The sequence below is a fragment of the Cebidichthys violaceus genome, unplaced genomic scaffold (assembly GCF_023349555.1).
Source record: "Cebidichthys violaceus isolate CVI_PGR_0920_01 unplaced genomic scaffold, fCebVio1.0.p SCAF_52, whole genome shotgun sequence".
Lineage (NCBI taxonomy): Eukaryota > Metazoa > Chordata > Actinopteri > Perciformes > Stichaeidae > Cebidichthys > Cebidichthys violaceus.
Genome location: NW_027176728.1, coordinates 689,133 through 711,801, shown reverse-complemented (window position 1 = coordinate 711,801; position 22,669 = coordinate 689,133). Strand labels below are relative to the sequence as shown.

Sequence of the window (22,669 nt, the reverse complement as noted above, 5' to 3'; positions counted from 1 at the left end):
TTCACTGGAATCATGTTTTATTTGCAGAATTAAGGTGAAATAATTAGTTAACTTTAGAAACTTGAAGGCACAATCCTGCAAACATGGATTTAGAATTTAGGACTGATTGGTGTATACAGGAAGTCATGTTTTCTCATGCTACTGAATGTTAATTTGTATCAGCAATGTTTTAAACACAATCGTCAAAATGAACTAAACACTATAGAAAACTGGTCATATACGTATTTATGTTTTTGAGAAACATGGTACATTAGTACCAATGACTGTATATAAGAAGTGGATGTAGTCATTGCGACATCACCCATTGGTCTGTGGACTGTCATTTTGAAGCCTTGAGTTAGTTAATTTTACCTTCACCATCTTGGATTACAACCATTGCCATGTTGTTTTCTTGAATGATGAAAGGAAGTAACCATATTTGTAATGCGGAGGATTGACAAAGAAACAGAGTATACGTCTCTGGTAGCGGCAGCGACCTGTCAATCACAGTAAGCCCGCCCTAAAGCATCCCCTGCTTTGTGGTCTATTTGACTCTAAAGGGGACAATAATTTACTAAATGAACATCATGCTGTATTGAAGAAGACTTGAAACTAGATATTGAGACCATAAACTCATGTTTACAATGTTTACTGAGGGAATAAATCAAGAGAGAAGTAGAGTCATTTTCTTATTGAGTTACGTACAATCTGACTTCTTGTTGCAACCAGAGGAGTCGCCCCCTGCTGGTCAGTAGAGCGAATGCAAATTAAGACACTTCCGCATTGGCTTCACTTGGCAGAACCGGAGGTTGCCGCTTGATTAGTACACATCTTACACAGACTACTGCTTGATGTTAGTGTCACAAATCTTCCTTTTAGTAGCCACCTCGTCTGACATCGTCAGTAACGTGAGGAGATGATGATGATTAACCAGCAGGTGATCCACTTTCTGTGGCTGTTTCTCAGGCTGAAGGCCATGCTGCTTTATCAATCAGCAAGCTCACTAATCTAATATTAGCTAGCCGTGTTAGCTATTGAACCAACAAGTCCTCCACATTTAATGACAAAATATGTTGTTCATCCACGTCCTTCTTGAACAAATCAAATCAACAAATCAATATTAGTACTAATACACTAGTAAATCTCTCGTACTTACTGAAGTAAATCAGTTTTCTGCAAGCACCAACCTCCGGTCCTGAGAAATGAAGCCAATGCCTTAGTGCCAAAAACTACAGTTCTTCAAATGGCCACTTGAAGTTGTCTCCAATAGCGAGACAATATCCAAACCAGAAACAAAGTCTATCAATGGAGAAGGTCGTTGTGAAAGAGTGGGCCTCAAAGCACCAGACTTTCACCCAGGAAAAGGCTGTTCATGTTCCGTGAGGAACCAGTAGTCAATGACAACTTATTTGTCATGTAAAATCCGTACTTAAGCAACCCCGCTTCCATACTCATTTTAACTCAAACCATGATCTTTTCTCTCAAAGGAACCGTTGTATGAAGCTATGTTGCATGTTTACACCTGGTTAAGGTTAAAGTAAGACCGTGGCCATGCTGAAGAAAACTTGTCATTTGGAAACAAAAAATAAACGGGTGTACTGTGTTTAAGGCTGATGTTTTCTTGACTCGTCCATCCACCCTGACCTCGTCCCTACGCTGACCTTTTGGCAAAACATGCCGTTTTGGGGCACTTGCTAGAACGACTGACGCTGTAGTTGTTCTTGGAAAGAAACTGCTCCCGTTTGTCTTTTCTCTTTTTTTCCCTTCAGCATCAGCACAATTACCGTAATTAGAGACAAACTATTTTTGTCCACAATACCACTGGTGTGGACTAAACCATGTGCACCTTTGAGAAGGGGAAGGACTCTCTAAGGCTCTATTATTGGTTTTGAGGTAGTCTGTTTTGTCTATTCAACTAGCTAACAGTAATAGTGTATGTATAATGCTAATTTGCACATTTCTTTCTTCACAATTGCAGATGAAAACAAATCTTAAATTCCAGACTTTTTGAGGACCCTCCCAAAGTTGGGGTCCTGGGTAATTAGTTCCCCTCAATTCTGTCCCTGGTTCTCGTTCTTCTGCTATTGCTGTCAAGGGAGTTCAGGACAGGACCCAATAGCAAGACCATAAGACAGGATTCAGGTACAGAACAGACCTTATTTACACTGGACAGAAGGCAGGATCCACGGTGTGGTTTCTCGTGGACCGACACCGGAAGGCAGGCAGGATCACCTGTGTGGATGCCTTGGTCCGAAACAACCATAAAGGAGTGTCTGTTGAAGTACGTGGGATTTATTGTTCTGTTTTAGTTTTTTGCCGTGGTATCAAAAGGGGCATTGAAAATAGTGGAATTTCTCTGGTATTGTTATCAACTACAAAATTTCTAGTATCTTGACCTGCCTAGTGGCAACTGTTTTAAATGGCAATAAAACAGCAATTTGGCAAGTAATTAGGATAAAAACAGTACAAAATAAATGTACATCTTCAAACATAACTTAATATGGTTGTATTTGTTGAGGTTTGGACAAGTTGTGATGCAAAAATATTTAGAATTTAAAAAAAAAAAAAAAAAAAATCTGACATTAACATGAAGCAAAAAATGACATATATTGAATGACTAAATTATCCAGAGAGGAGATGTGCCAGCCAGCGCCTGGTGATTCATTTGTGGTCTTGAACTACTTAATTCGTGCACACAAATAAACATTACCCAGCAGTTGAGGTTTGATATAAACACTGAATTCTCCACCGTATAGTGAACAGAGGTGCTCAGCGGGCAGGCTGAAGCTCAAACCGATGACACAAGCTGCTCGGGTAGTTCTCATGGCAACAGAGACATCTAGTGTTCGGCTGAAGTAACATTGTCAGAACCTTGTGGAAGTGCTACTAACAGCAGGATGGACAGCTGAGCTCCTCTGTGTACACACACACACACACACACACACACACACACACACACACACACACACACACACACACACACACACACACACACAGAGCAGAGGGAGACACTGGATTGAACCAGGTGAGGTGAAGATTACTCGACAACTATGTTCAATACTGTTATAGTGCAACAAAACATTCATGAGTAAAAAAGCCAATACATATTTGTATCAATACATTACATTACATTACATTACAGTCATTTAGCAGACGCTTTTATCCAAAGCGACTGACAATAAGTGCATTACATCTGTTCAACAAGCATGAACATGTAAATGTTACACATATACCAGCTGGAACCAAATAGACAGAGAACAGTTTCTGCAAACAGGACAAATAAATGATGACAAGGCAACTTTGCTCCTATTCGTTTAGCCTCGTTCTGCAGAATGAATTTACTCACCACATGCAAAACCAATCTGTTCGACATCATTTATGCATCATTATACTGTATCTCATGTGAAAAAGGCCTCCAATAACACAGAGTCACACCCGTTGCCTATTTCCACATTTCAACACTTAGTTTACTTACTGGGTTGTAGGTTCTGTTGGCTCAGTTAACCAAAATGAATTAACAGCAATAACTGCCACACTTCTACGGTTGCCGCATGTAAAAATAAAATAAAACATATTGCCTTTATACATGGCCTGTAAAGGCCTGAAAAGAAAGAAGTGAGCTTACCGTGCCGCCATCTTTAACGTAAATGGCGCGCCGGAAAAAATCAAGATACTCAATTACACACACCTAATACATCTTTATAGAAATCTATTTACTGGTTGCTCAGATACTAAAACAATATGTTCGTTTAGCGAGACTTATTTAACTTGGATTACTTCTTCACACCTGCACCTACAGATAAATGAGAATGTGCGGTCAGCCACGCTCAGAAGAATGAGGAACACAACGCAATGGCGACGTTAAGGCCGTAAATCTACTCTACCCGTCGAAAAGCCGGGTCCTAACGCAAAGTGAAGCGCCACGCTGCCCCCTGCTGGCCACATGCTGGAATGTACACAGCACACATAATAAAGGCACTATAATAAGAATGTACAAGTGTGTACACTGTAAAAACATATTGGTTACACATGAAAACAAAATGCATGAACACACATGTGACAACACATTGGTGGGCATCACTTAAACAAAAGCAGAACCTATTTCAATCTGCTTTTTTTTTCTCTTTCTTTTTTTTCCACAAACGAGCTAAAACAAAAGCTGTCTGCATGTAGTTTAGCTTAGCTTGTGCTTGTAAACTTATCTGCTGGCTGAGATAACGCAGCCCCCCCTCCCCCAACCAGCGGTACCTACAGAGTGAATAAATTGAATTGAATTCAAATTTATTACAACAAGAAGGACAGAGGACATGAGGACATGAGGACAGGAGGACATGAGGAATGACTGATTCTGTGTTCTTCATTCTTTATACACTTCCCTCAGGAATCTTATTCATTTTATTGACATTTGAGATATATATATATATAGCATATATATATATAGCTCTAAAAACAATATTTAGTAATGCCTAAATTATTAAAAAATGATTGTTAAAGTAATGATTTGGTCATGATGATGAACAGAGTATTGAGACAGTAGCTTAGTAATAAAAGCCTGAAGATACCTCTCCCTTCCTGAAGTTCACTGTCATTCTTCAACATGCTTGGAAAGGGAGGGGTGGATAAGTGGAGAGCAGGGCTGCCTTTCAATCAGAGGGTTGGCGGTTCAATCCCCGGCTCCTGCTCTGCTGGTCTCACTGCTAGACACTTAACCCCAAATTTGCTAACGTAGCTGCTTCTACGGTCTATAGATAGATACTGAATTGTAAGTCGCTTTGGATGTAATGTAAGCTGAGGGGTATTTAGTTGGTTGCAATCTGCAACTTCACCACTAGATGTCTCTAAATCATACATACTGTTCCTTTAAAGGCAAGAGCACGCTACATTTTCAAAATGATCCAACCGAGAGAAAAAAAAAGCCCAGTAAGCACTAACTAACTAAACTAGCAAGAAAGTTGCCAAGTTGGCATCACGGACAGCCCCTTCAGGCCTCCCTCCAAAGCCACTCCCCCAAAAATTATCATAATGGACGTAAACAACAAACATAGCTGTTGTTTGTGTCAAATGAAATGATTGCACAGGCTTATTACAGTCCTACAGATTTTTTGTTGTTGGAGCATTTGACTCTTTGATTGCTGTCAGGATGTATTGACAAAAAATTTGAAGAACATTGCAACCCTCATAAAAATGAACATAAATATATTTCAGTTTCTTTTATTTATTATAATATATCATGCAGTACCATAACGGAAAAATGTGAGGCCCCCCTCCCCTCATATAGGCAAGATATCAAAACTCAAACTTTCCTTTTGAGGGAAATTTATTCAAACAGAAAAAACAACAGCTCAAACAGAGAACAAGGCTGTCAAAGTATAACGTTAGCTACGTGGGATTATGTTAGCTATAGCAAACAGTACAATACCTGTCTCTTCTGGCAGATTAGTGCATCCTTCACCGGCCGGTCAAAAAGTACTTTTGAATTTGCGTTTCATTTTCTCCTCAGGAAAAATCAGTGCTAACGTTACTGATTGAATCAGTGCTAACGTTACTGATTGAATCAGTGCTAACGTTAGCTACCTATTTGCCGCGGGCGCGCCGGTCTGTGACCTTCTGACCTATCGTCGTCACATCACTAACCTAGCTAACAAAGAAAGCACAATGAAATATATTTTTCTTTATTTTTATATCAACTCTGGAAACACAGACAAGACAATAGGACCATAGTGTACATCCCATGTAATTAAAATACATTTTTTTTAAAAACTTTGTTTTTTGAGACGGTATGAATTCTCTTCAACTCCAGGAGGCAACCTAAAACTTATGTTTAAAATTAATTGAAGGGGCCGAGGAATAGCCCGGAAGATAAAGACATGTAGGCATCATATTGATTTTGATAACATCAATTTGGCGAGTTGAGGAGAAGGAGATTAGATTAGGCTCTAAACTGGATATCAAAACCAGCTTGGTGATGCTCTGCACCTTATTAATATCTGCAATCATTTAAATTCCAAAATAACTAAAGCCATGGGTTGAATTGTGGTTTCGTACACTTAATTGTCTCTTTTGGACCGCCTATGGTAAAGAACAGAAAGGGATCCATATATAGATCTAATCATTATGTTATTAATAAACGCTGTGTGTCACTCTGATCTGTGTCACAATCAGACCTTTTTATGTAATCTCTTTTTGCAATATATAATATAAAAATAATACTATATGTTCAAAAACAACGGCGACATATCTTATGTTTCCCAATAAATATATTCTTTAAACAAAAGTTCATAAAAATATAAAAATTAAAAGCTAAAGTGGGCTGCTTTTTACTCTGATGAAAGTCCCTCCCTCCCTTTTCTCGTTGGTCGGTCAGAGGGGGGGAGGCGCGCACACACACACGCGCACACACACACACACACACACACACACACACACTGCTGATGTCAGACTCCAGTCATGTCGACCCTCCTCAGCACCATCAGCACCATCATCTTCATGGCTTTTTTACAGAGACGTAAGTAAAAAAAAAAACGGCTCCACCGTCGCGTGCAACTTCCCCATCTGTGTCTGGTATATGTACGATACCCGCCGCTCAAAGCGTCGTTTACCGGTAAAAACCGAGCGGGTCAGGCTGGATGTTTTGATTGCGCAGCGGCGGATGCTGAACAACAACCGGCTCAGCAGCGACGCTGTATTAAATACGAGAAGGATAGCAGACAGATTGTTACAGGGAGAACGTGTCACCACAGCTCGAGAAGGTGAACGAGAACCCTCCTCGGCCCCACAGACTGCACCGGGAGAACATTCTAGTTCAAAGAGGACCGTGGCTTCAGGCTCTCTCGCATTACCATAGCGGTGCTGACTGTAACATGCGGACGTGGAACCTTTGTATTCAGCAGCGAGGCTTTTCGCAAAGCTAATGTAGATGCATGGATGCACGTGTTGCGTTCAGGTGTTGTCGTTTTTTCTGGAACACATCTACGCATTTTAATTGTATCGTCATGCTTCTTGGGATGAGAGGAAAGGCACGCTTCCAGAGTGGTAGAATACATTTCAGTAGCCGGTTTGTGCTTCTTGTTGTCGGCCGTTAGGATATTTTCTGCTCCGTAAGTTCTCTCGAAAGGATAATTAACAGGTAATGTTTGAAAAACCCAGAATATTCTTTCCTCATCTAAACCATCTGGATGACAAAATATCCAGTCAGCTGAATGAAAGAAAAAGAAAAAGTGATGTTTTGTTTCCTATCCAGGTAGTCGGTGCATGGCCATCTTTGTTTTGCTTTGGAAAGAGGCGCAACTTGGGAAACGGAATGGTTATCCAGATGGTTAGGAAAGACATTGGAGGTTATAGAAAGCAGTAAACAGTTCAGTGTTGTTTAACGACATCGCTGGTCACCAAAGGTGCTTAATGCCCAATTATGATCGAGGGATTGCCTCCACACAGCTCTCAACATGGAGACGGTTGAGCCAGAGGCTAACAGCCGCTAACAGTGCAAAGAGCAGCAACAGTGCTAACAGAGCAGACAGTGTTTACCGGGGGGGGGGGGGGGGGCGGGCCCTACGCCTCCATGACGACGACGCCGTCAGTCAGGCTGTAACCGCCGCGTGTGCGCAGTGCAGAGCGGCGACAACGAGCTAGCCAGTGGCGGCTAGCTCGGATTACAACACACACAGAGGGAGAGGGACTTCATTTTCTCTGCTTTGGTAGACGTTACTCGGAAATTCGTAATTGCAAATCGTTGTTTGCTGCTATATTATCGCTCTGAATCCAGTGTAGAAGCTTTAATCTTTGAGAGAAACCTCTGTTATCTGTATTTATATTATATTGCAAGAGAAGCACAACCTGTGGCTAGCATTCAAGCACAACCTGTGGCTAGCATTTAAGTAACAACTGTCACTGCGGTAGCGGATTTATCCCAAAGTTTAGCCTCTCATGTTGTAGTCGCAGAGATAAGTATTAAAATATAGGAGGTGAGTTTAAAAAAAAAAAAAAAAAACTCTTAACCAACACTTACCACTGCTTCAAACATCCTTAAACACTCTTCTAACCATCTGGACGAAAAATTAGTCCATCTGTTGCAAAATAAAAATATTCATTTTTGTAATCTAAAAAAAAAAAAGTTGGTAACTGGATAGTACATCTCCGTGCTCAATTTGTAGAACATGAACCAAGAAAAAAGAAATAAAAGATTTATATTGATATATGTTGATGTTTCTTCCAATATTTCATAATTCCATACAAAACGATGCCTTAATAATTTGTTTGTGTTTCCAAACAAGCAAGGATGTGTTAAAATATGTATTTGATTATGTATTCATTTCTTTCATCCTGCAGCAGACGGGAATACTTTTTTCATCCAGATGGTTAGAGTCTTTGAGGATTCTGGAAATGGCTTCAGAACAGTACAAGCTTACTTATAATAGCAACACTTAAACTTAAACCACAAGAGCCATGATGTGGTGATTGTTACCCAATCCTGTGGCCCTGTGTCAAGATATGAAATTCATTTTTTCAGTTGATATTGTGTTGACATGGTGCATATTCCTATTTATGGAATGATAATCTAGTATGACAGAAGGTGGTAAACCAGTCTTCCTACTGGGTTGTATCTGGGTCTCTGGGTGAAAAACAACTACGTCAATGGTAGGGACACTGGGGTTAAGTTTAGTTAATACATCATGGTTGGGCTTAACATATCTACGTACAGATGGGTTTAGGCAACAAATCATGTAGTTATGTGTAGGAAAACTGTCACGAAGGTTTTAGGCAACAAAACCATAACAACAAAACCACAAGGCGTTGTGGAACACGGGTCTCATGGCTGAAGAGTCCTGTGTTTGTTGGACTATTTCACAATCTGCCATGATACTGGTCTGGAGGGTCAGTAGGGGCACCGGGATTTGGATTAGTTTATTCCCCAGAGCCACCTGGTGGTTTATCCAGCCATTTTGTGTTTACCTCTGTTGTATTTGATGTGTTTGATGCAGTGGCATCGGGACAACAGAGGGATGTTCCATGAAGCGTGGTTACAAGTGAATCCTGCTTTCTGAAACAGAAGTTCTTGAAAATGAAGGAATTATTGAATGAAGTTTGGCGGGACGCGGTTCTGGTTGCGTTATTTTTACTATCAGTCTGCGAGACTGAAACACAATATTTCCTCCTGGGGCAGTTATCACATCACACTGTACCGTCTGTATAAATCCGCACCGATATCTTTTTTTAGTTTCGCAGTAAGTATCTGCAGTGATTGCAACAAGTGTCATTTGCGTTATTTGTTTGGGGAGACGTGTCCAAAATCTTGTTTTAGTCCTTATCCCATCTGTCGTTCAGGTGGACGTTCTTACTAAAGTATACCTGCTGTCAGTGGGCGTCACATCACAGGCTTCACACGGGCTCTTCTAGCTAATAGCCGGAGGTTGTTGGGGCCTTATGGAGACTGATGGAAAGACCCGCGGACACCACTCAGAGCCGCCTCTGCATGTGTTTCGGGTCAAAAAGACATAGAAATTAATCTCTAGGCCTATTTTTAATTGCAGTTATTATTCTCCTAGAAAATATGCCAGAATTGAACATCTGTTCATTTATTTATTGTTTGACCACCATGATCATGAAAAGCACAGTTGCCGGATTCATCATACATTCTTACTTTCTAGATTTAAAATGTATTTGTGTCATGTATCATGTGCTTATGTAATATTCAATTTTTACTGCCAAAACAGGGAAAGGAAACTATAATATATATATAATATATATGTATGTTTTATATATATATATATATATATATATATATATATATATATATATATATATATATATATTGGTAGAACAAGCAGAGTTGTCCTACTGAATATTTTAGTTTCATTTTTTTTCCCTGATACCAAATCTGGCATTGTGCATTATTAGAAATATTTTGTAACAATAATTGTTGATTTTAAACTTGTTATAATCCCTCTTAATAAGAATTGTATGCGTCCTAGAACTGTTATGTTACACTCCAGGACACTGACGTTGACTAACAGTGTTGGATTTATAAACTAAAAATGCAATGAAACAACTTGCACAGTACCAGACTGGATCAGGATTTTAATTAAGCAGAGCGTTAGCTTGGACGCATTGGACAGCGGACCGTAATGCGCTTTCTCTGTCCCCGTCTGCTCCGCGCCTGCTGTCTGTCCACGTCACTGGTTAGGGTGGCTAGATGGGAGTCAGATAGATGACTTTGTGCAATGGCCTCATAACCATGCTGCTTCTACATTTTGTGCACCGGACGAATTAAGCACGCACAGGTTGATTAATGGGATGTCTGTTAGTCACCATCTTCTCTCAGACGTTCTCTAACGGCTGCCGAAGATGTGATCGATTCCGCTGACCGAGCCGGATCTCAACTATTTAAAGCTGTTCTGAAATGCCCCACAATTCAGCTGGTGATGCCACACTCGTGTCCCAAATGGCAGCCATGTCGGAGGTCCGTAGCTCATCGAGCAGCTATTTAGGTTCTGTGTTTTTGGGCTGAACTGAGAACTGATCGTGTACTGACACACATTGATTGACACACATACAGATAAATCAGTGTTGAATGCAGACGTGTGGTGCATTGTTTACCTTTTTGTATTGGGTTCATCATCAGAATTCTTCATCATTAATTATTTTAATTGTGCAAAGAGCACAAAGTTCTTCATAGATCTAGCTTCTGCATTTTACTCTTACAGTGCACCGGATTGATGCGTTTAACTTTAAAATGTACAACAGGGGACCACGACCCCAGCTCCCCTAAAAACGTCCACGGTCCACCCACCTCAGTCTCACAAACTCCTGTGGGAAACGCTGATGTATTCGAATTACGTGCAGCAACTTATTGTAAGGACAGCAGTGATTTGAGTCTGACGTATCTACATCGACATTGCTGAAGTGGTTCTCAGAAGATGCTTCCAGGCGTGGCAGGTCTGCCATCTGTATGGTTTTGCTTCCCAGCCAATCACCGCAAGCGTTCTTTGATTTAATGTGGCACGTGATTGGCCCGCTACCGCAGCAGCTACAACCCATACAGTCTGTGGTGTGTTGAAGTCAAGCGCGTTGTATTTAAAGGGAGTTGGCAGTTCAGCGTGCCGAGATGCCACCAAGACATTGGAGAGTATAGCTATGTATGGCGTCTGGTATCAAAATAAATGGTGGTGGTAGCATTTTACGCAATTTTTATTTACATGATGGGTTTTGAATGGAGCAGAAAAACAGTATCAAATAAAATACTCTATTGATATTGGGTTCACTTTAAGGGTATTGTAATTTTTTTAAACGATACTCAGCTCAAGGCTCTGGTTGAGTTCAGTTTTATTTATTTTTTTAAATGTTATAAGATATGTCTCTCCTCTGATTCTATTACTCTATGTAAATCGTAAATTGCTTCAAAAATTGGGTAAAATGTATTCAGTAGCTTTGAGTTTTGCATTGAGTTTGGATCTGAAATTTGGCAGTACCGGTCAGGTTCAGTCACGTTAAGTCCTGTTTGGGTCTTCGCTTTAGGCTCTTGCAGAACTCTAGCAGCTAGTAGATCTGTTAGCAATGGCTAGTAGTCACATGCTAATATTAACATGAGTACTTTACCAGAATTAGCAAGCTAGTTGGTTGATATATGATGTCCCAGTGGACTGGGACCTTTGTGTGCACAATACAATCTGTATTGCAACTGCACAGCTCAGGTGCAAAAATAGGCTATGAAAGAACATGCAGATCTGAGTAAAGGTTCTGTCAGCTGACTGCGTTCTTGTTCATCACTTGATAACTCTGATCTGACTCTTTGGCTTTCTCTTTGCCCTTCATATCATGTTGGTTTAACGGAGGCTGACTGAAACTTGCCCGTCATTTCTCCTCACTACACTCTCCTCTCCATCTGAAAACCTAAAACTAGCCGAAGGTGGGTGGTCTGCTCAATCGTTCTCCGGTGCAGCAGCTGGATAAAGTCCAAGAGGGCCAAGAGTAGCGCAGAGCTTTTGCTTCTACATGTGTTTGGCTGTAACAGCAGAACTGTTTGTTGAAGGAGGTAGAGGGAGATGAACAGGGTTGGAGAGCATGTTTTAAATTGGTATGTGTGTGTGTGCATGGGGGGGGGGGGGGGGGGCAGAGGATCACCTGCAACATTACAAAATAGTACATAAAGTAAAGTACAATGTGAAAATACATCAGTCTCAAGTGGAGTAAAATTTGCAGTAATATGGATAGTTTGGCGCCCTATCTTTGGAAGAGGAGTGAAAGTATACGATCAACTTTCTGAACTTTCGACATGATTCTTTCCATTACGAGTATTTAGGAGAGTTCCGACTGACCTGAATGTGTTCACATTAAGCTCTGGTCCTAAACCAGAGTTTTTTAAGGGCCCTTTCACGAGCCAAAATTGTGTCAGTTGTTGATTGCAGAAATTGTACTCCGGTGTGGACCAAAACAACTGGTCCCGGATTGCAAGAGGCGGTTCTCGGACTGATTCAAAGTGAACCCTTAGGGCGGTTCGATTGCAGCGAAAACATAATACGAGCCAATTGCAGGAAGTGAGCCAAAAACGGCAGGGGGTTACGGGCCATCTGCGTGGGCATTCGTTGAGATGGACACAGGTGGAGGACAGGTTAACGTCAGTGGGAGAGGCTGGACTTGGCTTTCTGAAGAAGTTGGTTTGCTCGACATCTGGGCTGAAGAGAACATGCAGAATATGGTCGATAAAGTCCACAAGAAACAGTGACGTTCATCAAGTCTTCCGAGAACAACTGGGGGGGGGGGGGGGATTCATTTGCGCAATATTGACGGCAATATTTCTGCAAAAGAGTCTGCAGTTCCCTGCGTAGAAGTGGAAGCTCTCGAAAAAGATAACTTCGCTCCTTCGTACGCGCTCCAATCATTTCTTTTGTTCGGTCAGCTTTAATTTGTGCACTGTGTAACCGAATAGAAAACGAACCAAGAGTATCAATTTCACTCTGATTCGGACTAGAACCCAGGAACTATGGCTGGGGAAAGCGCCCTAAGACTCAGCGCGACTGAACGCAACCAGTACACCCGGACCCACCTTGAAGCGCACACCCTGGACCCACCGCGTAGGATAGCAGAACTCTAACTTGCTTGCATGGGCTCCAGTAGAGGTAGAATGGGAGGCCTACTCAACACACTTTAAATGATTTTGAAGGATTTTTGATGCTTAAAGAAATAAATGCTGTCATCGTATGTCTTACATAAGTCACATTTCATTACCGCTCTCTCTCTCTCTCCTCAGTTATTCTAATTCCCGCTCTCATCTAAGTGTCCCTTTGTCTCACTCTGCTCTATAGCCGACCCCCCCCCCCCACCCCACCCCATGAATTAGCCTTTAGCTGTGCTCAGATATGGCGCCATGTCCTCAAGGACTCTCTCTCTCATCTTGGCTTTGCTTTTATCATGATGGAGCTTCTTTCTTTCTTGATGCTAAGCAATACGTTTCTTCTTTCCTCACAAAAGGTCAAAAGCTTTGTCCTCCTAACCATTAATGGTTGAGCTGGTGTTGGATTAGAAGGTTAAATACTGTGCCAATGTTCACCTGCAGCTTGTGTCATAAACAGCTACATTTGGAGTTCAGAGCTTTTTGCATCAGTTATTAAAACTACAAAGCACTCCCTGCAGGAACATACTGTGATAGACTATCTGAATGCTGATTTGATGCTGATTAGATTGAGACCATAAACTCATGTTTACAATGTTTACTGAGGGAATAAATCAAGAGAGAAGTAGAGTCATTTTAGACTAGACTTCTATACAACCAGAGGAGTCGCCCCCTGATGGACACTAGAACGAATACACGTTTTAAGACACTTCCACTTTTTTTCAAAAGAACTTACATTGATTAGAAGAGAAAGCTAATTGGTCGTCCCATTGCAACATCAGCATGCAGCAGCAGAGCTGCAATGGGAATACATGAAAGCTGGAAAAAAGTCCAGTACTCTTGGGATTTTCAGAGCAATCTCAAACGTTTTTCATGTCAAGGACCTCCGAAATAGATGTACAATAGACCACAGACCATGGATGTACAGACGCTGTGCCCTGCATGTTATAGCCTGCAAATAATACTACTACGTATAATTTGGTTCTCTGGTACATCTGCGGTACAGGCTTCACAGCATACAGTCCATGGATGTATTATAAGGTAATAGCAGTGATGAATTAAAGCCATAAGGGAATTTTCTCTATTTGGAAATTTTCTCCATTCTTGGTTTAATTTGTTTTCGTATAACAAAAAAAGCAGCTATTTCATTGGCAAGGCAAGAAAGGTGGGCTGACCGTGACCCAGCCAATCCAACAGCTGCGCAGCTGCTTTCAATGTTCCATAGAAATAGAGCTTTTTTTTTTTGCCTTGCAGTTCAGGATGATGAGCCAATGTTAATGTGCTTTATAAAGGTCACATGGCGGTGCTAGCTACAACACAATGGGATACATTCTTGTTTAACCCCTTTTTTACCAAATTTGACCAAAATTCAGTCGATTGTCTTTCAGAAATCAGCCAAACAGAATCGGGACAGAAGACACACTGGATCATTCTGTGGTCACAGAAACATTTGGAGGTCTTAACACGGCTCCATTCCACCCTTAAAACACGACTTACTGTTTTGTATTTCCTTTTGTTGAGTTTCTGGAAAAGAAACCCATCTTAGATATCAAATCCAGTAAATACAAATGAAAGACTTATGTCAGCATCATAGCTACGTGGTCAACGTGGATACAATCACTGCATTCAATACAACGATGACACCTCTTCAGTTTGACCGCAGGGGGCTGTGGGTAAAGCGGACCGCTAGTCCATTAATAAATGAAACGACCATGTGATGAAGGCATATGGCCCTGTTCTGATCGGCCCTTGGCTGGAGCTGTGTGTGTGTGTGTGTGTGTGTGTGTGCGTGTGTGCATGTGTGTGTGTGCTCCTTGCAATAAAAAGTCAACAGAACTGAGAGGGAGATGCAGAGGAAGAGGTGGATAAATAGATGATAGACACAAGCAGTGTGTGGGCTGAATGTGTGTGTGTGTGAGTCTGTGGGCTGTACGAGTGGGAGTTATCTACAGAGAGATGCTCTCTCTGCTACTGCAGCTGTCTTTTGGCTCCACACACACACACACACACACACACACACACACACACACACACACACACACACAGATTTGAGTAATAGTGTATTAGTAATGTAATAGTGAGAGAGAGTTTAGTGTTGTGTGTTGCTTCAGTTGAGATGATCACAATAGTGTCAGTTTGATTCTTCTCTTCTACAGTGCTATGCTGTTGCCTTTAACCAAGTCGCTGGCCTCAGAGCAGATTTACTGCTCCGAGACAGTAGGGTGTGTAAAATGCACAGGGCAGATATCCCCAACATGCCGAGCAATCCACGCAACGAAATATGTAATGTCTCAACGCCTTCCAAAAGAAACAGGATCCATGGACAGCAGGGGGCCAGAAAACAATGTCTTTGTAACTTAATTATGCACATTTTTTATATTTAGAAATGAGGCAACCTGCTGAAAAACATTAAAAAATACAGTCTAAATAGAAAGGTTTGTATGCAGCACTTGATCTTATCTCCCAAAACTTTATGCTGCATTCGTATGGAATCGGGCAGACGGTAAACGGCAAACCGGATATGAAGTTAGTGGATGAGAGCAGCACAGTAAAATCAGAATACCATGAAAAGGTTGGATAATTTAACTTTTTGTCATCCTTCACGATGGAATTTACAACCGGATGTCACTAAGCTCGCTTTACACAAGGAGAAAATTCTTTAAGATTGCAACAGAATATCAGAAGAAAGCTGCATTTTACAGCTGCATGTGTTACTGGAATTATATAACAGTAGAGAGGAAGTCATTTTCTTTGACATTTTATCTATGGACTGTATATAGAAGTGGACGTGGTCATCGTGACGTCACCCATTGGTTTGTGGACTGCCGTTTCGAAGCCTCGACTTCAACGATTTTGCCGTCGCCATCTTGGATTATTGGTGTCGCCATGTTTTTTTTTTCGCAACGAATGTACAGAAGTTACCATATTTGGAATGAGGAGGAGTGACGTAGTGACGCCGTATACGGCTCTGGTAGCAGCAGCGACCTGTCAATCACAGTAGCCCCGCCCTAAAGCATCCCCTGCTTAATGTCTAGTTGACTCTAAATGTACCATAACTTACTAAATGAACATCATGCTGTATTGAAGAAGACTGTAAACTAGAGATTGAGACCATAAACTCATGTTTACAATGTTTACTGAGGGAATAAATCAAGAGAGAAGTGGAGTCATTTTAGACTAGACTTCTATACAACCAGAGGAGTCGCCCCCTGATGGTCACTAGAGAGAATGCAGGGTTTAAGACACTTCCACATTGGCTTCACTCGGCAGAACCGGAGGTTGCCGCCTGGTTCTGACATGAACTTATGAATTAAGGTAAATGTTTTCATCGAGTAGTATTCACTGTCAGTCAAGCAGTTGTTCAAAATGGCAGCGGAACTACAGCCCGTGGTGAATTTCTGAAAATAAAGTATTATTTTTTTTTCTAAAAATTGCTCTGTACGTTCCACTTCTTAGTTTAAACACTAGATGTTGCTGCCATTTTGAACAACTGCTTGACCAAAATGGATTACTAGTCGATGAAAACATTAACCTCAGTTCATTGGGTAAACATGGCAAAGCGATGAAATGGAAGATAGCCGATGAGTGACGAAGAGTGTAATATTAGAAGACACTATGAAACTAAACGTCCCACTCCCACACGTTTTTTGTCTCCTACAAAATCACGTTCCCATGCAACAAAACTGCACTCTCAATTACGTTTCAAGGGAAATACATTTTCTTCCGCATTACGGATGCAGTTTTAAACTGTTTGAAACACGTGGTTAATGTAAATTTAAAAGAAAAGAAAAAAAACGCTACAAAACAACTTGGTCAGGTTTAGTAAAAAACATTGTTAGCTTAAAATGACTATGAAATTAAAAGAAAACAAAAACGCAACAAAAAAACAACTGCAGTCTCCTGAGTAAAAGCCCTGTTTTTTGACCTCCTCCCTGTCGACTCGAATAACAATTTCCGATACGTCAAAAGCAAACGTAATCTACAACAAAATAAGTTTCTCTCTAGAATGATAATTCACAATGCAGTTTTGTTGTATGGGACTTAAAATGTGTATTGGACAGGGCTGGGTCCATAAATACTGACTTTCTTCCAGTTTAAATCTACGCATTTAGGCCAACTATTGTTTCTGACTCCTTATCTTTTCTGTCCGTGGCCCACATTCAAAAAACGTTGTCTCTCCGAGTATACGGTGTGCATTACTAGCAACACTACCAGAATACCACATACAAACATATTTAAGCTAGTAAGTAACTCCGCCACTTTTGCTGGTCATTGCTGTCAACGCTCACAAGCTAGCAAGTATGCTAGTAAGCAACCTACACGTTCTAGAACAATTTGCGTGATTTTGTTTTGTACCTGTGATCTTTGAGGTGAGAGAAATGCCAGAAACTACAACAACAATCCTCAACAGATATTTATACACCTTGTAAAGAAAACCTTCCTTTCCAACCACTACATTACCGTTACTTTATCTGTTTTTTTTAGCAAATGGCTACAGAGCTTCTGTACCGATTTCTCCCCATTTACATGACATTTTCAAATTTCAACCCCTACCATTCTTTGCATCATTATATCCAACAGTAAGTGTAAAGGCATGATTAACACCATGTGAATTTGATCAATGGACTACCTTTGCGGTCTGTTTATTCGCTGGCTTATCCTACTGGCTTTTTAGCAACAGACGCACCAACCGGGAACAGTGACCCTCTTCTTCTCCTCTTGTCTCGGTGTGTTTATACAGTAGAGGCATAAAGCCTCAGGATAAAACAAAAAAAAAATGTCACTCAAGCGGAAACATTATTTAACTCATGTGGACATGTCTGTGCCTCAGTTTGCACCCACCAGCGCAAATTTTTTTTAAAATGAGTTGAGTCAACACACGTTTTCGCATTGTGTGCACTTACACTGCCTCCAAAATTCACTTCACATTCAGTCTGAACACGGCTTAAGAGGTGGTATGGTGCACATCGTCACACAACGTCTCACTTCAACTTAATTTATTCTGTTTTATGAAAAAAATATTGCGTCATAACATGATTATGAAACACTGCATTCTGTACAATGCTGTAAAGGAAGTGGTATGGCTGTTGTGAACCCGTGTTTGAAATATGAATGTACTGCAGACGTTCCATCCAGACCTCCTCCGGCTCAGCTCTGAAGACTTCTCTACATGAGGTCTTGCTAAATGCAGTTCTTATTGTCAGACCTCTGTCTCATCCATATAGATCATGTAATAACATGGACACATCTGTGACTTCACCAGTGTTCAGGTTTCTAAGGAGGCATTTGGATGCCTGGAATTAGTTTTCTTCTCACTGCTTACTTTTCGGTTGTTTAGATCCGGAAAATGTGGATTTAGGCTGCACAAAAACTGTGATTGTAAACCAGGATCGTTGTGGGTTGCGGTCCTTTAGAGGGGCATGAGGAACCCTGGGTCGGATCAAATTCTTGGAATATTAAAGGGTACTCGGTAGTCCCCTGGTTGGGTTCTCATTAACACCCTTAGAAGGTGGTGAGGTTCTGTAAAGAAACCCCAGAGAGGGTTTTGGATGGACCCATTACATCAGAGAAGAGTTCTCTGTAGACCCTCTCTTAGGGGTTATAGGTGGAACCTTTCACAAATGGTTCTAGGTATAAGCCATTATGTTGGGTTTTAGGTAGACAGCTTGTGTCCAGCAATCCGGTCTTTTTGTCCATGAGGGAGAACGACTAGATGTCATTTTACCAACTTTTAACAAGGTAGCTCAACTTTTGTGTGGAAAGTTTAATTTTTTAAGGATAAGCCGTAATTCTGTTTTTTTTAATTAATTTTTTTAATCAACCAATCCAGTCTGTCATGACGACCGAGACATCACACTTGATAGTGGAGGTCTGCATCTTTTGAACAGCAGCGGCTGGAAAAACCTCACATTTCTGAACACACACACACACACACACACACACACACACACACACACACACTGGCTGGGACTTTCTGTTGAATCGAATGTACAGTGATGCCCAAGAGTAAAACAGAACCAATGATCCGTATTGATCCCATCTTTTGCAGGTGTAGTTTTGAAATTAGATTTTTCCTATTTTCGTGGTGGGGAATCATATTTTTCGCCGTGACCGTGGAAACCATCACTGAGAGATGGGGCAGAAAAAAAAGGAAAAAAAAGGATGTACTTTACGGCAGCAGATGGGAAACAGCAAAGCTTTGCCTTGCTGACTCAGTGGGCCCCTGGCAACATTTTGAAAACACACACACACACACGCTCGCTCTGCAGCTATCACCTCTGCCAGGACGTGGGGCTTGACAGATTTGCCATTATTGCCCCCGCCGTGTGAGGTGGAGGGTGCAAAGTGACCTACTGAGCCGACATGGTCTTGTCAGTCAGCCCAAAGTGTTTTCTGCACTACGTTTCCCAGAAACTGACTACAACCATTTCTCCCCCTCTCCCGCAGCTATCTGATGATGGATCTATTCCGCAGAGGAGAGCTGGGGCTGCTGGGAGGAGGAGAGGGGCTGAGGGACGACGTGGGCATTCCCGGGATCAGCTGGCCGGCCAATCGGCTGCCGGAGGACATGTACCCGGCGTCAGGGTTGGCCCTGGCCGCCGCCTATCATGACATCAAGACCCGGCTGGCCAGTCTGGAGAGGGAGAACAGCAGCATCAAGAGGAAGCTCAAACACTACGAGGTCAAGGTGGAGAGCAACACACGCACATACACACACACACACACACACACACACACACGTACAAAATAGAACAGGATTAGATATAATAAAGCTTTCATGATGTGTGAATGCATTGTTTTCTGGAAAGTTGATCTCCTCTCCTGCAGTTTCCTATGGTCAGTGAATTTGGAGAGGAGAGGATACTGTGCTGTTCCTGTGAGCCCATCGTCAAGGACACCAGTGTGATCCAATCAGAGACCACCAACCTGCAACAGAGGATCAACTCTCTCACTCAGGAGGTACTCGCTTCAGAAATGTAGTTACACGGAAGTATTGCTGAGCCGATCTGCCGTAGCGTTGATCTGATCCCTGGTCAGTTCAAACACTGAATGATTTGCAGTGGTGAGGGAGCAGCATGAGTGAAGACGATACAACTTTTGTCCCGCTCATACTAAGCAAAACTTAATTTATATACTCGGGTTACTAAGTGCTTTTTTCTGTAACATCAGTTCAGAAAAACACAAATACCAAGCGCAATGCGCATTCAAGAAAAAACAAATTAGAAATACATGCAAACAGAAGGACCATAAGAACACAGGAAGGAACCAGTTAGCACCCAGATCAACCCTTCAACCTGAACATTTATAGAGAATGCTACAAAGAGAAGTGCGCTTTTTAGATGCTTGTCACATCGGTGTAAGGGATTACCTTTTATTAATCGCCAAAAGAGTATTTACTGAAAAACTTAGCTGAGTAGCAAGTAACTAAAAACAAAACAAAAGCACTGACACACTTTATGTTTTGTGCCACCACAAAGTAATGCTGTGTCAAAGGTTGTGGTCACTTCACGTATTTCTGTGATATCACATTGATATACATAATATACAGACATACATATTGACGATAACCGCGATATTTCGAAAATGTAATATTGATATCAATAATACACATGATAATCTTTAAATCTTTTTATATGTATACAGTGATGTTTACAGACTCTCTCTAAAAAAAACATACAATAAACAAATTCTTTCAAATTTTCCATAAAATCATTACCGTGTAGTGAGTTCTGATATCATTACAGCCCTATTAAATATATATATATGTATGTATACACATGTATATCTCTGTAGCTCTATAAAATGCTCCATACTCACTCATTATGCTTCTTACTAGCATTTCAATAAGGCACAACACAACATGTTCATAGATATAGTTTTATGTCTTTGGAGTGCTGAACGAACTAACTTGAAGCATATCTCTCAACAACTGGCAAAGTTACACAGCTACCAGAGGCATTTACCTACTGAGAGACGGGAGCCTTTCGACCGTCCTTAAACCTTCATGGCATGTTGAATCACACAACATATACCAGGGCTGTGTATCGGCAAGAATCTCGCAATACGATACAGGGTTACGATTCGATATATCGCGATATATCGCAATATATCGCGATATATTGCAATACTGTAAGCAAGGCGATTGTCATACTCAAGTACCTTGATGTTTTCTTCAATTGAATGCAACTGAGCGCATCGCCATTCAGAAATCCAACGTCTTCAGTCGCGACACCTGGGCTCTGGATATCGGCCGATACCGAGTACCGACCAGATACCAGAGTAAATGAATAAGCTGTAAGCCTCACTGTGTGACAGGAATCATTCTATGACTTAAACATCGCTTTCCTAACTTTGTAAAAACTAAATGTAACAAATAAATACATAGATTTAAATTGTTATTAATTATTAAAATGATAAATTGTACACCAATTAAAATGTTTTATTTCAAAATTAACAGTAATTGAATTTCAAGCGTAAACCTTTTTAATAGAGCAACAAATTGAAAACTTAAAACAGGGCTTAAAATTCCAGTATGTAATGTATATAGTATATAAGACGGATCCTTGCCCAGTGGTAGAGGAGGGTCGTCCTTCAATCAGGGGATCGGCGGTTTGATCCCCGGCTCTGCTAGTCCGCGTCGATGTGTCCTTGGGCAGGACACTTAACCCCAAATTGCTCCCGCAAGCCGTGTCTACGGTGTGTGTGTGTGTGTGTGTGTGTGTGTGTGTGTGAATGGGTGAGCGATGACATGTAGTGTTAAAGCGCTCTGAGTGGTCGGGAGACTAGAACAGCTCTTTACAGGTACAGTCCATTTACCATCTAGCCATAACCTCTCCTGTCTCAGCTCCAGAAGAGTAAGGAAAGAGAGGAGAGGTTGGAGGAAGTCATCCAGGCTTATGAGAAGATTCACTTGGAGAAAAGCAATGTCCAGAGAGACCTGGACAAGATGGTAAATGCTCACACACACACACACACACACACACACACACACACAGAGTTTCCTCATAATAATATTCTATATACAAGCGTTGAGGAGCAACTTTGGTTCCGGTTTGTCGTGTGTGTTTGTGTCAGACGACTCTAGCGGAGCAGCACGTGGAGCGGATCTGCGGTCTGGAGTCGGCCCTCAGACAGAGAGAAACCTCCCTCCAGAAGCTCAGCGCTCATCTCCGCGGCAAAGACACACTTCAGTCTCAGCTCCACGCCAGCCTGGACGTCCCCAGAGGTGGGTTCTGTTTGGGTTACCAGCCGACACTAGTAGATTATGGTGGCGATGATGAAATTGATAAAAGCAGAAATCCGTATCGCTCATAATAATAGAAGTAGTAGTAGTAGTAGTAGTACGACGACTTAGTACTCCCTTGCTTCAAGTGTGGGGTCACCTAAATGGACCCTCTAATCTCTACCTACCACAGGACTCATGAATACAAAAAAAAGGCACAAACTATATAATACCCCATTTTAAAATCCCTTTCTCGTGATGTCAAGAGGTCGCGCAAGGAACGTCAAAATCCATCTCGTCAGGCTTCAAGCGATGCGTTTGAGCCAGACGCGGACCAATCAGAGTCCTGTGAGGAGCTACTG

General features: G+C 41.5%; 1 protein-coding gene across 2 annotated transcripts in view; it reads left to right on the top strand.

The window, feature by feature from the left end:
• Positions 1-6,410: 6,410 nt before the first annotated feature.
• LOC137888216 (TANK-binding kinase 1-binding protein 1-like) overlaps positions 6,411-22,669 on the top strand; it is a 30,126-nt gene continuing 13,867 nt past the window's right edge. Inside the window, exons 1-5 of one of the 2 annotated variants that reach the window (XM_068731560.1) lie at positions 6,411-6,484; positions 19,532-19,766; positions 19,913-20,044; positions 21,930-22,034; positions 22,160-22,310. In XM_068731560.1, the coding sequence (XP_068587661.1) occupies positions 6,411-6,484; positions 19,532-19,766; positions 19,913-20,044; positions 21,930-22,034; positions 22,160-22,310 (697 nt within the window). Of the gene's footprint in view, positions 6,485-19,531; positions 19,773-19,912; positions 20,045-21,929; positions 22,035-22,159; positions 22,311-22,669 lie in introns of both variants that reach the window. The other variant, XM_068731561.1, reaches the window with a different exon arrangement.